At 37.4% G+C, this 21,752-nt stretch overlaps 1 protein-coding gene across 19 annotated transcripts in view; it reads right to left on the reverse strand.

The window, feature by feature from the left end:
• Nucleotides 1–21,752, reverse strand: part of celf4 (CUGBP, Elav-like family member 4) — a 1,311,271-nt gene that overhangs the window by 122,651 nt on the left and 1,166,868 nt on the right. For 14 of the 19 annotated variants that reach the window (XM_051930108.1, XM_051930103.1, XM_051930106.1 and 11 more), the window contains one exon: nt 19,721–19,801. In XM_051930108.1, coding sequence (XP_051786068.1) covers nt 19,721–19,801 — 81 coding nt within the window. The remainder of the gene's footprint in view (nt 1–19,720; nt 19,802–21,752) is intronic. The other 5 variants (XM_051930107.1, XM_051930113.1, XM_051930102.1 and 2 more) reach the window with 1 other exon arrangement.

Below are 21,752 nucleotides of genomic sequence, written 5' to 3' on the forward strand. Positions count from 1 at the left end.
CACAGATCTGCCCAAGTTCCTCTGTAATGATTTAATGGATTCTAGATTATCTGCCAATCCACCAAGCTTAGTATCATCTGCAGACTTAACCAGCTTGCTATTTATATTCCTATCCAAATCATTTATATAATAAAAACAGCAGTGACCCTAGCACTGACCCCTATAGGACACCACTCTTAACATCAGCCAATTCTGATGGGGTTCCTCACACCATAACCCTCTGGATCCCATGTCTGAGCCAATTCTGCACCCATCTACACACTACACCCTGAACTCCTATTTCTTTTAGTTTGATGCCCAACCTCTCATTTGGCATCTTATCAAATGCTTTCTGATAATTAAGATATTATTGATAAATAACATATCTTTTTGTTGTTTCCTCATAGAATTCCAGCATGTTGGTAAAACATGATCTCTCTCTTCTGAGCCAATGCCGACTGTTCAGTAAAACTACTGTTCTTGCGAAGTGTTGCTCAATCTTTTCCTTAATAATTCCTTCCATTAATTTACCTGTAATGCATGTTAAGCTTACTGGCCTATAGTTGCTTGGATCTGGCCGATTACCCTTTTATATAACTGAATAATATTTCCCATTTTTCAGTCCTTTGGAATTTTCCCAGTGCCCAGTGACTTCCTAAAAATATGCATCAAGGGATAATATATGTACTTGATACTCCTTAACAACTTCAGGAGAAATATTATATGATCCTGGTGATCTTGTTATTATTTCAGTCTATTTAATCTGAGCAAATCACTCAATAACTCCTCAGTACTCCCTTTTATTGCAGGGAGGTTATACACTTTCTCACATGTGAAGACCTCAGGAAAAAGCAAGTTTAGAGCACCTGCTTTTTCACAGTCTGTACATTTTAATTACCCTTTACTTTTCCTGATACACTTCACCTCCTTCTTCAAGGTTCTTTTACTACTAAAATATCAAAAGAATCTCTTTGGGTCATCTTTTGCCTTACTTGCTATATTCCTCTTTAACTGCCTTTTAGCTTCTCTAATATCCTTCTTAATTGCTGTCCTCATATTCACCCTACGATTTATATTGGAGTTATTAGTTTATACTCCTTATATAGCTGATTTTCCTTTGCAGGTTCCTTATCAATCCTTTATTAACCCACTATGGAGTTTTTTGTTTTAAATTTCATACTAATTTCAAATTTTGGTATGTACCTGACCCGCATGCAACATTTGCTCATATATACAACATTTGCTAATATGTACAACATTTTGCTCATTCATACAGCATTTGCTCCTGTCTTCTTGATCAGTAGATCTCTATTCCATTCCTCTGCACCTCTAACACTGAAAAACTCTGACTCTCATGCTGACTGATACTTACGTAAATTATCTCCATGTGACAGTCTCTATCTGCCCTCATTTTCTTAAAGGTTCTGTCTAATGTGCCTATGTCAGTCTAAACTTTGGTCAACCTCTCCTGAAACAGCAATATATATGGTTGAAATAGTTTACTGTCAAATAAATGCAAAGAGTACGTGACACGTGTTTCGCCCTCATTCTGGGCTCATCAGGCATACACACTCCACTGCACTCCCTCTCGGGATTCGAACCTCGGACGTCAGCGCCAGAGGCGATGCCCCTAACATTGCGCCACGCCGTGTGGTTCGTTTATTTGACAGCATGTAGATCGGGGTAATTACATTCACGGCATTCATAGTCTGTGTCACAATCTGATTGTATGGGTGGTTACCTACCAGGTAACGCTTGTGGTTGGCCAGCAATCTGCTAACATCTGCCACGGTGCCCTCAGTTTGTGAGGAGCAGATCATAGAATGGTTGAAATAGTTTACTGTCAAATAAATGCAAAGAGTACGCGACACGTGTTTCGCCCTCATTCTGAGGGCACCGTGGCGGATGTTAGCAGATTGCTGGCCAACCACAAGTGTTACCTGGTAGGTAACCACCCTTACAATCAGATTGTGACACAGACTACGAATGCCGTGAATATATATATATATATATATATATAATATTACAGCATAATGAACTCATCATTTAGAAAACTGACAAATGGAAGTTGAACTTATTCTTTGGAAACATAAAAGCTCAGCTCTGATCAATAGAATATTACTTTGGTGTTACAATTACTGTGTACTTTACTTCTTTTATAAATACTAGGCTAAGTTTTAATCTGCTGTAAACTTTCTATAAGTACAAAATATATGGCTATTTTAATGGTTAATGTTGCAGGATGCTCTTTGAAATCCACACAGGAACCAAATACCTGGTTAAAAAAACAATCATTAAAGTAAACATGTACAGTATGTAGTGTAAATTTAGTTTCAGAATTTAATTACAGGTGGTTTAAAGCAGATTGAATAAGTTTAAGTTGATCCTTTACTAGCACTCAGAAAACAAGCAAATAGTAAGAATATGAAGTGGAACTGCTTTGGAGTGACATCATCAGTTTATCTAAAGTATTATACTGCGAGATGACCTAGGATAACAAGCATGACAGCCTGTTTATGAAAGTAAAACACTAGCAATACTGTGAGAGTTACTGTGACAAAGAAATTTATCTATGTGTATAAAATGAAATCTGATCTATAAGAGTCGGCCTAAAAGTTCCCGAAAATGTAGAAAAAAAGAAAAAATCTTTATTAGAAAATTTACAGCAATTCCCTTTTAGTCACTTTCAAAATAGTCTCCTTGAGATGCAATAAATTCATCCCAATGCTTCTCCCATCATTTGTTATCATGTACAGAGCCTCCTGTGAATTTTACTGGATTTCTTCCATGGTGTTAAATCACCTTCCTTTCAGTCTCAATTTTAATTTTGAGAGCAACATGTAGTCAGGGGGTATGAAGCAACAACCACATTGTTTTTGGCCAAAGTTCTTTAACTGTGAGTGCGCGGGTATGTTATCATGGTGTAAAATGCAGTTTTGTGTGCATCACCTCACTGTTTTTATCCTAATGTTTTCCTGTAGTCATGTCAACAGTTCAGTTTAATGTCACTAATTAACACTCTGTTCACGGAGAATAAACACTTTATTAACAAGTCCGTCAATGTCAAAAAATGCCACGTTGCCTCTTGAAAATCTGCCATTGTGGCTTGGAGAAATGCCTAACGTTGCCAAAGTTACCTGTGCAACTGCAGAATAAATATCAGAAATATGCACCCAATGAACCCAGTATTATGCCACTTGGTGGGCTGGTTAAACAAACTGTAGTAACACTATGCCTAGTTGTATATTCGATAAATACACCCTACTCCTGTGCTGTTGACCATTTCTTACAATAACTGACTGTGAATGGAAGTTTGCAGCCTATAAAAACTATTTTCTTTAATGCATTTGTGTCCTTACACAGACACAATACTTGTGTTATAACCAGTACTTGATGTGAAGTATGGGGGAGTGTTCAATATAGTTATCAAAGAATATTTCGATGGCAAGATAAGCAAATGCAGATAAGTAATATTATATATTTATTATCACATGGACATCTTAGCACCAAATGAAAGTTACATTATGAAGAATATGCACACACGAGGATAACCTGAAAATACAGTTGTGTATGAGACAATTAAGTATCCATGAGTTAAAATGATCAAGGGTTCTGACTTAAAATGATTGAGATGAAATCAAAAGTAAGAAATGCTGTACTGCTTTAAATGACCAGGTGTCCATGCACTACATTTTTAAATGTGTAATCTACTCCCTGTTAAGGGGTCAAGTCACCTGGGGGCTTGTGGGGGTCTTAATCCAGCCTTGAGTAGGGCTGACATTTATCGTCTGTTAAAATTTGCAGTGTTACCAGACATGGCCTGTTCTGTTAATTATGATTTGGCCACCTCATGATGACATTCTGCATATGTCAGTTTTTGCAAGGAAAAGGATATTAGAATGCAATTTTTCAGACAAATATATATATACTGTAATAATGAGCCCCTATTCTTAAAACAGAAGCATTAGCTTCAATATCTAACAAAAGAGCAGAGTCTAGTTAAATGTAAGATTTTGCTTTTCTAACCAAGGAAACCCTAACATTTATAGGAATGCTGGGTGACTTAAACAAAATACTGTATAAGTATTTCAACATGCAAAGGCAACTACCTTAAAATGTTTTATACTTAATTAATCTTGATTCAACATAATATGTTCATATAAATCTATTTCTAACAAGGATAAATGACTTCTCTAATGAAACTGTAAATTAAATGTGACAGACATCAAGGAAATGTCCCCATTCTTCAAATATTAATAATTAATATCACTAATTAATTATTATTAATTAATATCACTAAAATTGCCTCATTTCTTGATTATGGGTCTGCCATTTCCCCTACAAAACTAATCATTAATTAGAAAGATGCCTCTTTTCCTTATAGAAGGACTATGCATCACATGATACTCTTGACTGGACAAGCCAGTGTTTCTTATTGACATGGGTTCTACCTCCCATGCAGTGTGAAATCAAGGAGAAAGTATAAGGCCTCTGCCTGCATCTCTACTCTCATCTTTCATGTATTTGCTGTTTCGATGAGTCTTTGAAAATCCAAAACCAAATCTTGTCATGCTAAGTTTAACTTCTGAAAACCTACTCCTCAGAATTATAAATAAGGAAATTAAATTATTGCCACTTTCTAACACAGGAACTTAGCAGCATAGTCTGAGATCCCTTGCCGATCTAAAGTAAACAATTGTAAGTTAAGACCCCTCTTTCAGATACATTAAATAACTAAATGAAATTCAATAAAAACATCTTGAGCTTGTATAATGTGTCATGTTCATGTTTCACATAACTTACTTGCTACCATTTGAAATATAATTTACTTAAAGCCAAAGATAAAACCTGTAACTATAAAATTGCTCTCACATTAATTCCCACTGTTGAGTCTCTAGTGAACAAATAATCCTGAATATCAAAAAAGAAGAAAGCATTTTCTGCAAAACATTATGTTGCATGCATAGAAGAAGTTCACAAACCTGTTCACTTTGTTTAAAACTCATATTTATTTTGCTCAATTTTGGTCATTACACCAAAAAGACAACTCATTCAACAGCCTTAGGAAGCTCTTTGTCTGACAGACGTAATGTCTATGTTTAGTTAGGCCTTCAATACTAAGATTTCCATCAGGTTCTTAATTGCAACCAGTGGAGAACAATTGCCTTCAGACAGTGTAGTAGACCGGCATGCAGCATGCAGCATGCAGTACCACAGCACAATCCATGTATCATTGAAACAGTCTTGCAACAGTAAACTCAAAAATGAACTAGCAGCTGGTTTATGTTACTATATAAAGACTTAAAAGAAAATGGTGTCATATGGCCAATGTGCATAATTAAACAGAATGCACATAAGCTTTCAAATGGAGGGACAAAACCATTGAGATTTTATGGCATAGTTTCATAGGACTGCAGAAGAAGAAAATATAAGACTGCAGAAGAAGAAAAACAAGAAAACAGAATCAAGAAAGGTCCACATTTGAAAGCAGGGACCACTTAAAACCAATGTTTACCACTTACAGCAAATCATATAATTGATAAAAAAAAATCATATAATCAAGTTTTGATAACTACAAAGGCAATTATGTTTAAGTTAGGGTCCCTCCCCTGGCATCTGTTTGAATTTATTTTAATGTCTTTTAGGTTCATTTTTGATTAATTTATTACACTCATTTCTGTTAATGTTATTAATTTTTATTATTTGTCTGATTATTTATTTCCTGTTGTTTTTATTAATATATTGTACTGTTACTATGTGGTCAATCATGTTCTATTATTTTTCTTGTATTTTGTCAGTGGAACCTCCAAAGGGTGAGGTCATTCCTTGTATCCCTGCTAGGAACCACACCCTCCCTTGCTTTTTATAGGCTGGGATGTAGGTTCCTTGTGGTTCTTTGATTAAGTTCCTTTGAAATTATTGAGTATTGTTTTATTTATTGGATTTACTGGTTTTGATAACTTTTTGCTTTGGGACTACATGACTTTGGATTGTGTTTCAAGCAACTCATTTTGACTCTTCTGAGTGTTCTCTTGTATTTTTTTTCCTTATGTAAATAAATACCCCACTTCATACAGATTCTTTTCATGGTCTGTTTTTGTGGATTTGTTTGTAGGCCTCACCTGTTCTTGCTATTTTGGTGCCATAATCACAACAGCAGTAAAATTCTCAAACAGTGAAAATATATTTTCTTTTAAAAGTCAATTTTTTATGACTCAATTTTTTATGAAGTTATATACCTTATGTCAAAAAATAATATTGTGTACATTATATGTGTATGGCATTTAATATACTACAATTATTTTTAAACTGCTAAGGGAGATACAGTGGTTAGCACTTGTTTTCTTATATCTTTTGTGAAAGTGTTTATTTGATATTTGAACTTCAGTCTTCACACATTATACATTTCATGTCATCATTTTATCAATTATATACAAAAGAAGTTTCTGTTTTAGTAATGTGTTCAACATTTCTTGCCTCGTATTTCTTGTCATCCTACATTTATCCAGATCGTTGAAGAAATGGCACATACATGAAATGTATGTATTCCAAATAACATTGTATTTACCCTATATGGCTCAAGACACTTCACAGATAAACAGACTTGAGCTCTGAGAATTGTGTCTCACTTCAGCTGCTTTTGGGGGTGGGGGGGGGGGGGGGGGGGTTAGCAATTTACTTGCTGCTTGTGCTGATTGACACATTTGCAAAACAAAGTCGCTGATGAAGAGATGAGAAGGAATTTAAGGTGGCCCAGCATTCTGACTTTTACCATAAGCTTCAGGGCTTCTATTGTGTTAAAAAGGCTGCAGGTTCCTGCTATTCAAATACTTCATTAGTAGTTCCTCAGAAGAAAGTGAAAAATTAAATTCCATACAGTAATGTTGAGCCTAAGAAAGAGACTTAGTAGGTAATAAAAAAAGAAGAAAAAGAATATAGACTAAGTGTTTGTTCAGTGAAAGTAAGATTTAAACCATAAAAACCTTGGACCACAGAGTAAGACAAGAAAAAGCAAACATCTCCAAAAGAAAAATTACATGGAATCCTCATTTCTTGTATGAATTGATTTTACTTTACTTACATATATCCAGAGATACTGAATTTACATTATTAATTGAAATTGATTGCCTGATGCTTTTATTCTTAGTTCATGTACCATACTGCTCCATTGCTTAGCTTTAAAGCATCATCTGAAATAAACTGAAGACGTGTGCAGATTAACTGTAAACTGGTTTAGTGGATGTTGTGTTGACGATGAAAGAAGATGCTACGCACAAGTTGCTTCTCTAAACTCCAAACCTTTACTTTACTTTTCTTATAATGTTTATTCGAGAACTGTCCACCAGATCTGAATCAACAACCAGTTCCACCTGAATAGTTTAATGACAAACCCAACGTCACAGTGTGAATGAATTTACTTGTAAAGCCCCTGCTCCCCACCCTGTGTTGATTCATGCCAAGTACCCACTGCTGCTGGTAAAGGTGTTAGTGACACCAAATTAGAAAGCAGGGTCAGTAAAAGGGTAGATGTACAGCACCCATTAGTTACTTCTTCTTTTGTTTGTTATGGAGAGCTTTATCAAAATAAAACTTGCATAAAATCAAGATGAAATTTTCTGACTTGCTTCGATTTCTGAGCTCTGGTTGAGACTGAGACTTCTGAGACTGCTTGAGTTTCATCTTACTTATAAGGATCACTATTAACTATAAACTTTCACAAATATTACTTTGTCAAATTGGCCTGCTACAGATTTTGTTCTATAGTGTCCATTGTTACAAAATAAATGAAGCAATTTTAAATCTATGAAATAGTAGCATTTTGAATGCACAGGCCCTGCAGCTGGTGGAGCTTCTTTCACACTTTTTCTTGTGTTCTTTTTTTCCCATAAATCATGTTTCCCTGCCATGAAGCTTTGTTTGCTTAGTGATTTGTACTGTTCTCAATAGATTGATGCAACTTCAAGAAATGTCTGGAACATTGCTAAGAGTGCCAGGTCATATGATTACTTTCTGAAACAAAGACTGTCATTTTGTTTTTTTAGTTTTACTCTTTATTGATTGGTCTTGCTCAATTTTCTTAAAAAAAAGCTTATGCATTATATTCTAGGACACAAAAGGGGATTTTTTGTTCCATTTTCTTTCACCTGGTTCTTCCATTACAAACTAAACCTAAGCATTTAAATAATATGCCTTCAGCCTACTTTTTCCCCTTCAAATCTTATTTTTCTATGCTGTTTAGTTGAGATACAGTACATGTCACATATACATCAGAATGCTCCAAGCCCTCACTCCTGGTCAAGAGCGTTAGTTGTCAATCAGAGGCTAACAAACTTATGAACTGAACTGTACTGCATGCATAAGTAAAAGGTGAATTTGGATGCAGAATTAATTTGCCATAGTAAATGGAAACTACACAGTAATTTGTACTTTGTTATTGTTTGACACATTTTCATTCTCTGCAATTTTCATTTTTGATACTGATGTATAATTATATATGTCACAAAACATTTTTAAAAATCAAGAAGCTTTCAATGAATAAGCACAGGTGTGTATGATAATTAATTAGTGCATCTCTAGAGAATAAGCTGTAATTTGCACCTGCACTAGTTCTATAGAATGATCTGCTTTTTAGAAACAATGTACAGTAGATACAATAAGAGGTCTTACACAAATACATCTAACATTGAGAATGAAATTCTTTTAACAAAATGCCTTAAGTGTGGCTAATGATATTTATATTCCTGTTGGAAAGCAAATTACTATCTTCAATAACATTTGAGATCCATCTGGGACGTATCAAAGTGAATAAATGAAACATTAATGGAACTAGAAATTCCATAACCAATTAGACTTAGCCTCTAAGCAAAAATGGTTGCACTGAAATTTTGCTGCGTATATGTGACCCTCCAAGGCACAACCAGATGTCTCTGTTGTACACAGCAGCCACATTGATACACATCAACGTTAACTACTTGATAAAAGCAGAAGATAATTATCTAAGCCTGACCAAATGAGTAAGAAATACCTGATGCTCAGTGAAAAGCAAAGACAGCATGTTCAGAGGGCTACAATCAATTACAAAATGGCAGAGAGTTACAAAATGACACTGCACAATGGAAAGCTGTTTATTTCCATCTGACACATCTTCTCCTGAACTACATTTCTCTCTCAACATGCATTTTTCCATGTTTAATTTCAAGTCAATTCATTTCTTTTTAATTTCATGGACAGTCTGACTCTACTGATACAAAATGTTAATTCTTTCAATATGTATTGTCTGTTTTCCATGTGAGAAAAAGTGCAATAACAGACATAGAGGGTATAGTGGACAAATATTACTTTTAAATGAAAATATTAAATGAATGTTTGGCTTTTAAACAAAAATATCTTCAAAAGAATGCTTAAAGTTTATTAATCTACAAAATACATTAAATACCAAGTCTATAAAACTGAATTACAACTACACAAGGAATGTCAGGCTGAAATTAGACCAAATGCTACTACTAAGATGCTGTTATGCTGTGTTACTTTTATTAATTATTTACAAATTGGCTAATAACACTCCTGTTCATGCTTACTCAAATAAAATAATGCCTTGAGTTTTGTTGACACAGACTGCACTGCTGTCACTTCACCTTGTGCTTGCTTTAAAACTTTGCAGGAATTCACCTTTTCTTCAGTGTTGTTTTCATTATCCAATCTGTTTTTAAACTCCATTCATAATAAAAATGTGGTTAGGCAAGTTTCTGTTTTTGCATTAATGATAAAAACCTTTTATGTTTTGGAATAATTTATAATAGAAAAATGAAACTTGTATAAATGAATGTCCCTTCTCGACAAAATTGACCTACTTTTCATAAACAAAAGACCATACACCCATTTCCCAATTAGCTGTAAAGCAATATCCCTTTAAAAATCTGGAGGTAGAAAATTAGCTCTGTTCTCTCTGATAAAAGTAATTTTTAGAGGACTATAAGGTTACTTTTGAAAGCCCAGCCACAGGGAATGCATAAACTAGTATGTTTCGTAGTGCCGTTTACTAAGCCCGGATAAATGGGGAGGGTTACATCAGGAAGGGCATCTGGTGTAAAATTCTGACAGATCAATATGCGAACAACAATACAAACCATACCGAATCAGTCATGGTCCGGGTTAACCAGGCACCACCAGTACTGTTAGCTAACAGGGTGCCTGCAGAAATTGGGCTACTGTTGGCTGAAGAAGTAGAAGAAGAGGGGGGAGAAGTGTCCAGAGGCAGCAGGAGAGGAGGAAAGTAAAGAGAGTGGAAATGAGGGTAGGAACTTTGAATGTTGGCAATATGACTGGAACAGGGAGAGAGTTAGTTGATGTGATGGAGAGAAGGAAGGTTAATATATTGTGCATGCAAGAGACTAGATGGAATGGGGAGTAAGGCCGGGTGGATTGGAGGCAGATTCAAATTGTTCTATCATGGTGTGGATGGGAGGAGAAATGGGGTAGGGGTTATTTTGAAGGAACAGTATGTCAAGAGTGTTTTGGAGATGAAAAGAGTGTCAGACAGAATGATGATTATGAAGCTGGAAACTGAAGGTGTGACGGTGATTGTTGTTATTGAATATGCCCTGCAACTTGGGCGTGCGATGGATGAAAAAGAAGATTTCTGGAGTGAGTTGGATAAAGTGATGGACAGAGTACCCAAGGGACAGAGAGTGGTGATTGGAGCGGATTTCAATGGACATGTTGGTGAAGAGAACAGAGGGGGTGAGGAGGTGATGGTAAGTATGGAGTAAAGGAGACGAATGAAGAAAGTCAGATGATAGTGGATTTTGCGAAAAGGATAGACATGGCTGTGGTGAATACATATTTTAAGGAAGGAGGAACATTGAGTGATGTATAAGAGTGGAGGAAGATGCATGCAGGTAGATTATATACTATGCAGGAGGGTCAATCTGAAGGAGATTGAAGACTGCAAAGTGGTTGCAGGGGAAAAGTATAGTTAGGCAGCAGAGGATGGTGGTGTGTAGGATGACATTGGAGATCAAGAAGAGGAGGAGAGTGAGGGCAGAGCCAAAGATCAAAGGTTTGAAGTTGAAAAAGGAAGACTGTAAGATTGAGTTTAGGGAGGAGGTAAGACAAGCACTGGGTGGCAGTGAAAAGTTACCAGACAGCTGGCAACTACAGCAGAAGTAGTAAGGGTGACAACAAGAAGGGTGCTTGGTGTGACATTTGGACAGAGGAAGGAGGAAAAAGAAACCTGGTGGTGAAATGGCAAAGTATAGGAGAGTATACATACAAAGGAGGAGGTTGGCAATGAATAAGAGGGATAGTCAGAGATGCAGAAAGTAGACAAGAGTACAAAGAGATAAGGTGTAAGGTGAGGAGAGATGTGGCAAAGGCTAAAGAAAAGGGTTATGATGAGTTGTATGAGAGATTGGTCACTAAGGAGGGAGAAAAGGACCTGTACCGATTGGCTAGACAGAGGGACTGAGCTGGGAAAGATTTGCAGCAGGTTAGGGTGACAAAGGATAAAGATGGAAACATACTTATAAGCGAGGATGGTGTGTTGAGCAGATGGAAAGAGTACTTTGAGAGGCTGATGACTGAACAGAATGAGAGGGATAGCGAAGTTTGGATGATGTGGCGATAGCGAATCAGGAAGTGCAACGGATTAGCAAGGAGGAAGTAAGGACAGCTATGAAAAGTAAGAGGATGCCTGAGGAGTGGAGAAGAAGTGTACTGGTGCCCATTTTTAAGAATAAAGGGAACTACAGTGGGATAAAATTGATGAGCTACTGCATTAAGTTATGGCAAAGAGTAGTGGAAGATAGGTTAAGAAGGGAGGTGATGATCAGTTAGCAGCAGTATGGTTTCATGCCAGGAAAGAGCACCACAAATGCGATGTTTGCTGTGAGGGTGTTGATGGAGAAATATAGACAAGGCCAGAAGGAGTTGCATTGTGTCTTTGTGGACCTAGAGAAAGCATATGACAGGGTGCCTTGAGAGGAGTTGTGGTATTGTATGAGGAAGTCGGGAGTGGCAGAGAAGTACGTAAGAGATGTAGAGGATATGTACGAAGGTTTGCAGTAGGAGTGACAGATGCATTCAACGTGGAGGTGGAATTACATCAGGGATCGACTCTGAGCCCTTTCTTATTTGCAATGGTGATGGGTAGGTTGACAGACGAGATTAGACAGGAGTCCCTGTGGATTATGATGTTTGCTGATGACATTGTGATCTGTAGTGAGAGTAGGGAGCAGTTTGAGGAGACCCTGGAGAGGTGGAGATATGCTCTAGAGAGGAGAGGAATGAAGGTCAGTAGAAACTACATACCTAAATTTGGAATTAATAGGAAACTAAAAAAAACTCCACGGTGGATTAATAAAGATTTAAAAAAGAAGTTGCAAAGGAAAAAACTGCTTTATAAGGCATATACTGTAAGACTAATGACTGCAAAGTGAATCGTAGAGCGTATGAGAACATGAGGACAACCATTAAGAAGGATATCAGGGAGACTAAAAGACAGTTGGAGAGGAATATAGCAGATAAGGCGAAAGACGACCCTAAGAGATTCTTTCAGTATCTTAGTAGAAAAAGAACAGTCAAGGAGGAAGTCAAGTGCATCAGAAATAGTAAAGGGGAATTAAAAGATACAGACAGTGAAATAGCGGATGCCCTAAACTTACATTTTTCTGAGGTGTTTACAACTGAGCAAGTGGATAACCTCCCAGAGGTAACAGGGACTACCAAGGAGGTAATAAGGGATTTGGAAATTGTAGAGGGAGAAGTGCTGCTCAGATTAAATAAGCTGAAATCAAACAAATCACCAGTACCAGATAATATTCCAGAAGGAATTATTAAGGATAAAATGGAGCAACACCTGGCAAGGACAGGAGTTATTCTGAACAGTCGGCATGGGTTCAAAAGAGGGAGGTCCTGTTTTTCTAACATGCTGGAATTCTATGAGGAGGCAACAAAAGGATACGATCAAAGTGGAGCATATGATATTATTTATCTGGACTTTCAGAAAGCATTTGATAAGGTGCCACATGAGAGGTTGGGCATCAAATTAAAAGAAGTGGGAGTTCAGGGTAATGTTTTTAGATGGGTGCAGAACTGGCTCAGACACAGGAAGCAGAGGGTGATGGTGCAAGGAACTTCATCAGAACTGGCCAAAGTTAAGAGTGGTGTTCCACAAGGGTCAGTGCTAGGGCTGCTGCTATTTTTAATATATATAAATGATTTAGATAGGAATATACTGTAAGTAACAAACTGGTTAAGTTTGCAGATGATGCCAGGATAGGTGGATTAGCAGATAAATTGGAATCTGTTATATCATTACAGAAGGTCTTGGATAGCATACAGGCTTGGGCAGATTTGTGGCAGATGAAATTCAATGTCAGTAAATGTAAAGTATTACACATTTAGGAGTCATAGTGGACTCTAAGCTATCGACTCCCCAACAGTGTTCAGAAGCCAATAAGAAGGTTAACAGAATGTTAGGTTATATAGCATGATGTGTGGAATACAAGTCAAAGGAGGTTATGCTCAACCTTTATAATGCACTGGTGAGGCCTCATCTTGAGTACTGTTTGCAGTTTTTGTCTCCAGGCTACAAAAAGGACATATCAGCACTAGAAAAGGTCCAGAGAAGAGCAACTAGGCTGATTCCAGGGCTACAGGGATTGAATTATGAGGAAAGATTAAAAGAGCTGAGCCTTTACAGTTTAAGCAAAAGAAGATTAAGAGGTGACATGATTGAAGTGTTTAAAATTATGAAGGGAATTAGTACAGTGGATCGAGACTGTTATTTTAAAATGAGTTCATCAAGAACACGGGGACACAGCTGGAAACTTGTTAAGGGTAAATTTCGCACAAACATTAGTAAGTTTTTCTTTACTCAAAGAACGATAGACACTTGGAATAAGCTACCAAGTGTTGTAGATAGTAAGACATTGAGGACTTTCAAAACTCGACTTGATGTTTTTTTGGAAGAAATACAACGTAAGTGGATAGGACTGGCGAGCTTTGTTGGGCTGAATGGCCTGTTCTCATCTAGAGTGTTCTAATGTTCTAAATACAGAATACATGAGTGTAAATGAGAGGGGGGTCAGTGGAGTGGTGAAGATGAAGGGAGTAGAGTTGGCGAAGGTGAATGAGTTTAAATACTTTGGATCAACAGTACAGAGTAATGGGGAAGAGAGGTGAAAAAGAGAGTGTAGGCAGAGTGGAATGGGTGGTGAAGAGTGTCAGGAGTAATTTATGACAGACAGGTATCAGCAAGAGTGAAAGGGAAGGTCTACAGGACGTTAGTGAGACCATTTATGTTATATATGGGTTGGAGACGGTGACACTGACCAAAAAAAAGGAGACTGGAGGTGGCACAGTTAAAGATGCTAAGATTTGCATTGGGTGTGATGAAGATGGATAGGATTAGGAACAAGTACATTAGAGGGTCAGCTCAGGTTGGACAGTTTGGAGACAAAGTCAGAGAGGCAATATTGTGTTGGTTTGGATATTTGCAGAGGAGAGATGCTGAGTATATTGGGAAAAGGATTCTAGGCAAGAGGAAAAGAGGAATGCCTAGAAGAAAGTTTATAGATGTGGTGAGAGAGGGCATGCAGGTGATTGGTGTAACAGAGCAAGATGCAGAGGACAGGAAGATATGGAAAAAGTTGATCCGCTGTGGCAACCCCTAACGGAAGCAGCTAAAACAAGAAGAAGATTAGGGTACTTTTGGAACTTCTTAACTTTGAAATCTATCCATTGAAATAAGTCAGCTGAGATTCATAGTGCAAACACAAAGAAACAAGAACTGCTAATGCAATTACTTTATATTTACACGTTTTGATTATACAAAAGAGAAAAAGGAGGAGGCGAAGACAGCATAGGTACAGAAAAAAGTAAGTACTGAAATATTTCACAAAAGGAGCAAAATACAAGGCAAGGGCAAGAGCACGTTCATATTCCAAACACAAAAGAATAAAGCAGCCTTATCAGCATAGTTCTTTAACACTGTATGAACAAACAGCCTCTTCTGTACAATACATTCTGGCAGAGGTGGGTTCTGGAGCAACGCTGCATTTCACACAGGGAGACAAGTTGGCTGCAGAGTTTGCTGTTGCACAGGTACTGAACAATGGTTAGACTTCTGATCCCCAAAGGAGGAAATGGACAACCCAAATCAGACACCAACATCAGTCAAATAGCCAGGGATTCTAATCATATGTAGCATGAGAATGGAAGAAATATCATAAGGAGCTGCACAAATTTTACTAAAATAGCAGAAAAATCAGTCGTGTATGGGGATCACATACGTTATTAATTTTTTGGTTTGATTAATTGATTGTCTAAACTGAAATATTCAATGATGGCTGTAATAATCTCCTTCTAACTAATGCAGCAGACTTCTAGAATGAACTACCAGAGAGCTGTGCTAAACTGTTAAAGTCTTCTTCTGAAAGGACAATGTAAAGCTCAGATGGAGAACTGTCATGACTTTAGTTCACTTGTATTGATTGCAATGAGTTCACTCAGAGGTTGACAGCCCAAAAAAAGTGGTCTCACAAGCATGGTGCACAGTATTCTACTTGGATTTAGCCCACTTGTGTGTTCAACCTTAAAAAAACCTAGACAGATTGATTTTGTTTAAAGAGAACATCCTGGTACCACATGAGGCTTCATCAAATGCTCAAATGTAAAATTAAGGCAATAAAGGAGTTTGTTGATGAACATGGAAGGTTTAGTGTGCCACAGGAATACAATCAAATACACTGTGGTATGAAGCCCAGCCTCTCTCAAGCTGCAATTTTAGGCAGGACAGCTCCCCTTTTTTCTTCACAAATGTTATTGTTATCGTAGGTCTCCGTCAGTCAAAACTGACCATGGGTGATTGATATACAGTATACTTGTTCATTTATGTTGATGACATTGTTATTATTACATTATTATTATTTGTCCTGGCAGTCTACTTGGCTGGGGCAGTGTCACTTGAGCCTGAAGGGGCCAATGTGAGAGTGATACACCATGATGCAAAAGTCTGATGTGCGCAGTCTCTGGTCTATTGGAGATCTTATGGTCCTTTCTGCATGCTTGCTTTTCTACCGCTACATTCATTACCTTCTCTTCCCCAGGCTTGAGGTGTTGGTTTAGGGTGTTTCTCCACCTCATGCGGTCAGCTTCAAGGCCCTTCCAGCACTCAGTATCTATGCCAAGTGCCTTCATGTCTCTCGTGCAGACATCTTTGTATTGCAGCTGTGGGTGGTCAGTGGTTCTCCTCCCAGATACTAGCTGTCTGTAAAGGCTGTCTTTTGGGATGCAGCTGTTCTCAATATGATAGACATTGTCCAGCCAACGCAATAAGTGCTGTCTGGGCAGGGTATACATGACTGGAAGGCCCACACAGGACCTTGACTTTGGACAATTTGTCTTGCCAGGATATACCCAGAATAAAGCAGATACATCTCAGGTGAAAGGTGTTGAGTCTTCTCTCCTGTCTGGCATATGTGGTCCAGGTCTCGCTGCTATATAGCAATGTGCTGATGACACAGGCATTGTACACTGCCATCTTTGTCTTCAATATCAGCTTGGGGTTTGACCAAACTCAAGTTGTGAGGTGTGCAAGTGTTGCAGCTGCCTTACCAATCTTCTTGTCAGTAAGAATATCTAGGGAGAGGTTGTCAGTGTTGGTGGAGCCATGATATGTGAACTGATGGATGACGCCGAGTCCATAATTGTTGATGGTGATGACTGTTAGTACCAATGGCCTGTTACAGGAGCAGAATGAAGAAAATCCCAAAGAGTGTTGGAGCTAGAACTTAGCCTTGTTTGACACCGCTGCAAATGTCAACGGGTTCAGAGGAGCTGACATTAAACTGTACTGTCCCTTTCATGTTGATATGGGAGGATTCAATCATGCTCTGCACTTTTGGCCAGCAGTCAATCTTTGAAAAAGCCTTGAAAAGACTATCTCTGCTGACTAGGTCAAAAGCCTTGGTGAGGTAAATGAAAGCAACATACCGGGGCATCTGCTGTTCTTTGCACTTCTCCTGAAATTGTTAAAGGGAGAAGATCATGTGTACTGTTGACCTCTCAGCTCAGAAGCCACACTGTGACTCTGGGTAGACATGTTCTGCCAGACTTTGACGATGACCCAAAGAAGGAAATGCCTCTGTAGTTGTTGCACTCGCTTCTCTCGCCCTTATTCTTGTAAAGGGAAATGATCTTAGTGTCCCTTATGTCCTGTGGTATGGCAACTTCTTTCCAGCACTGGCACAGGACTTCAAGGAAAGGAAGTAGTAGGGTAGTCTTACAGTGCTTGACCAGGTCTGGAGGAATCCCGTCACTGCCTGTGGCCTTGCCGGAGACCAAGCTGTCAATTGCTTTGCTGAGTTTGTCTACAGTTGGCTCTATGTCTAACTCATCTATAGTTGGCAGGTGCTCAATAGCGTCAAGAGTGGAGGTCAGCATAATATTCTGCCCATCTCTCCATCTGCTGGCCTTTGTCAGTGATTACTTCCCCAGTGGAAGATTTAAACTCATAGTTTATGACAGTTACTGTCTGGCTGTCACTTCTGTCTTGAAGGTTTCCATCGTTGTCCGAACATTCCAACTTCCCAGTTTTAGAGCTGGTCTCTTTCTTTGTGGTCTTTTATTGCTTGGTGCGATGGTTGTAATCTTCTGTTCGGATAGTTCCTAATCTCCATGCACCCAGTGAAGATAGCAGCTTAGGATGGACAGCACCTTACTGGCGAGAGGCTGTCCAGCTTGAGGTGGGTGATAGCTGTCCAGTGAGATCCAAGAATTTCTTCCACCATTGGGAGCAACCCATTGTGCCACACTCTACGCCAATTGAGAAGTAGCTTATGACGTATCTGTTGCTCCCTGTGTTGTGTCGACGCTGTAGGCGAAGCTGGAGTATCCTTTCCAGGTCGCAAGTGTAAGTTTTAGTAAGTGAATGGTCAAATGTAAGCCTGCATAGTATTGTATGGAGGGCAAGTTGCTGCCCATACAGCATGCCCCCTTAGCCATACCCCATTTCTAATGGATTCAAAGGAACATCACAGCTGTTGGCACCAGTGGCATTGCAGGAGTTGCCAAAACGAGGTTATAGAAGTGATGAACTAACTGCCTTCGGGACTCCAACTCCAGATTTTTCCACAAGGTTTACTTCTGAAGCCTTGTCTATGACTAGATATAGCTACAAGGCAGCAAAGGTTTTTAATCAGAGTTTTCCTTCTCCTAGATGGGCTGTCTACCTGGGATAATGAGGCTCATCTCCCTTAGACTCATGTAGGGTGGGGTCATCTACCACCCCCCGTACAAGTGCATTTGCACTTGACACTACCCAGATTGTATAGCCATTCAAGCCATGTCTGCTATAACAATTCCATAGGAGAAAACAATGGCACATAGTAAAAGGAAGACAGAGCCAGGGGAACATGACATTTTCACCTTTAATCACTGTTCATTTCTATATTAAAATCAAAGAATTCTCTTTCTAATAACATTAATTTAATTAAGCTTGTTTGAAAATAGACAAATGCTTTCAAGATTTACTTAAAATAACAACTCATTTGTATCTATGGAAGTCTTATTTGTAGTAAATTGCATTTAAGTTAAGATATGAAAAGTAAGCGAGATTTTTCTTTCTCAGCAAAGGGCATTTTTACCCAAAAAGCATGCTTCATTCTTTTATAAAGCAAAGACAACAATTTGTGTAAAAGTAATTCAGTATACAGTATAAAACATATATAAACAGAAAAAAATGCACTTTTGTATAACATCAATAGAATTTAAGCCTATTTTTACAATCTTTGCAAAAAATGTATTTTTGTAAAAGGTTCATTTCCAGATGGAATATTTTACAGATTTCAGATGACAATGGTGAAAAAAGTCTTCAGTACAGATATAGTATAATATATGAACAAAGTAGGATCTAGACTCTGTGTTTTTATTAGCTAGCGGAAATTCAGTGGCATTACACTGGAGATCTTTTCTTCTCCTTTACTGTCATTTGTTTAGTGTATTGGCACATTAGTTAGTTAATTAATTAACCAACCAATTTCTTTTCTATCTATTCAATTTCTTTTCTATCTATTTAAATTTGTATACCTTTTTTATGTATGGAAATGCTGATTAGTTAAGTGCTTTACTGTTGCCCTGTTATATATAAAATTGGAAAATAAAAAAGTAAGTTAAAACTAAAGTAAACTGAACTGAATTTAAACCACAGCATGAGAACTGATATATAACATAAAATGACTGAATGAGTTCTGCGGTGGGTTGGCACCCTGCCTGGGGTTTGTTTCCTGCCTTTTGCCCTGTGTTAGCTGGGATTGGCTCCAGCAGACCCCCGTGACCCTGTAGTTAGGATATAGTGGGTTGGATAATGGATGAATGGATGGATGGACTGAATGAGTTACATTTGTTAGCTTGCCAAAAAGACAATTGTACTCCTACAATTCTTATTATTGCTGCTCTAATATTCAAAGATATTTAGCTGGACTTAACCAAACAAAGGCAAATAAAGATAATTATCATAAGCAAACAGCCATGGGCTTTGTTAGAATGAATGGAAAATAACAACAGAAGCAGTCAGACAGATATTTTGAGAACAAGCATCTAAAGTTACATTTTCTTTTCAAGCAGTATTATACAGAATTGTACTGTACCCTGCACCTGTGACAATAAATGTGAACTGTGTACTGAATATATTTAAACAGAACTAAATGACTACATGATCAACAACAGGAAAAGTACTTACCTTCTCTCTGTTGCTGGGGAATCATAGGAGGAGGCTGTGCAAAGGCTTGGCTAATCTGCCCATATGCAGTAGGGTAAGCTGCTGAGACAAAAACACAGAATGCAAGATCAACTACACACACACAACAGAGCATATGGTCTGTCACCTTCTCTGAACGAAACCTTCAAAAGAAGCTAACGGCACAAGGGCAAGTAATTCATTGAAGAAGGAAAGATGACTCAATCCTCATTATTTAAAATAGTACTACTGTAGTGGAACAGGACTAAAAACACCATAGAGGCCAAGGGCATTGTTCCTTGGGGCTTATGTAGAGTATAAATGTTTTAATTGCATCCTAGAGGCAGGCCAGTTACAGAGATCTCCTTTCATTGGCCTTATCTCTATTTTACACTGCATGGTTGGATTTTTCCACTTCTACATGTATGTATCTAAACATACTGTATAAAGATTAATAAAACACTAGCTTTATATGCTCCAAGTCTAGAATACAACAGCAAGTCTGCCATCTAATGATTCAGCTATTTCACATTTTGTCAGAGTAAGAATTAAACTTGTTTAGCATCAAAGACTGAATCCTGTTTGTAATTCAATAGTGTCAATAGTAAAATAAAATTATAAAAACAAAACAAGGCACAGCACCTACATGCTCCTCAGACTTTTCTAGTGATGTCAAGTCTGCTTTGTTGTCTACCAGTCTTATTCTTGCTGACTCCAATACATTTTTTTGTTTTTTTTTGCTATATGTAATTAGTACATTTGAAGACCAACTCATCTCAATCACATAAAACAGATAACAAACAGAAAAAGGAACATAGCAATATATCAAGTAATATAATGTACAGAAAAGAAAAACAGCATGCACCAATTTACAAATAATGTGCATAATATACTATAAAAACTATATTTGACTGTGCAAAAAAATAAAATAAAGATAAGCTATTTCAATAATTGACAAATGTCTCCATATTATCACATGGCTTACTGTGCTAAATAGACTGCCAAATGCAAACTGTCAATCTGTATAAAAAGTCTTGCATACACAAAAGTACAAATATACACCAGACGACAAAAATTACACTATTGGAACAATTCTAATTATGGTTTAGGTAATATACATTCATAGGAAAATTTAAAATGTAAAATCTCTGGAATATTGCTGAAAACATATGTGCAGAAATAGTACATTTATATCATGGCCTGCTTTTCACTGCCTTGTAATTACCGATTGGCATCACTAAAATATTTAAAGCATGCAGTTACATAATTTTAGGACTTTAAAGCCGACCAGGAAATTTTGAAAACAGAAAAATAAATATGCATTTTTTCATACAGTATATGTTCATAATAAGCCCTGTGTAAGTTCAAGAGTGCATGTGTAGCTAAGCAGGACCCTGCGATGAACTGGTGTCTGGCCAGAGCTAATAATCCTGTTTTGTGCCTGGTGCTTGTAGGGTAGGCTCCAGTCCCCTGCAATCCTGAATTAGGTCACAAATGTGGGGTTTCAAAATGCTGTTGTTATTATAATAAGTTGTACAAAATGCTAAGTGCCATCCACACTGAGTGAACTTGGATTTTAAAAGATGGAATTAATGTGCTTAAGATGTATCTCTTTACACCTGCTTTACAATTTTTCAGTTTTTATAAGAAGAGTGAACAGTAATGCATATTTAAAGAAGAGCTAAAAAAAGGCATGCAAGACAATTTGATGAGGCATAAAACATTTCATTGTGTTAATTCTATTTTAAAGGAAAGATGAATATTTTAATTATTTTAAGAAGTACTATTTGGATCACAGAGCCACCACACATTTTTGATTTAAAATAACTTGTATTATGCCAACTGATTTAGACTCTTGGCTTGCAGAACAGTTAATATTTTTCATGCCTAAATATGATGTGATAACTTTGATCCTTAGTTAAAGTCATTCAGATTGTGTTCTGTGAATTATTTTGGCTAAATTTTTAAAATTGGCTAGGAATTGTTAGCCTTGTCTAATTATCATTTGTGGTATGTTTATATCAGTAGTTATTTT

Source organism: Erpetoichthys calabaricus, chromosome 7 (genome assembly GCF_900747795.2).
Source record: "Erpetoichthys calabaricus chromosome 7, fErpCal1.3, whole genome shotgun sequence".
Classification (NCBI taxonomy): Eukaryota; Metazoa; Chordata; class Cladistia; order Polypteriformes; family Polypteridae; genus Erpetoichthys; species Erpetoichthys calabaricus.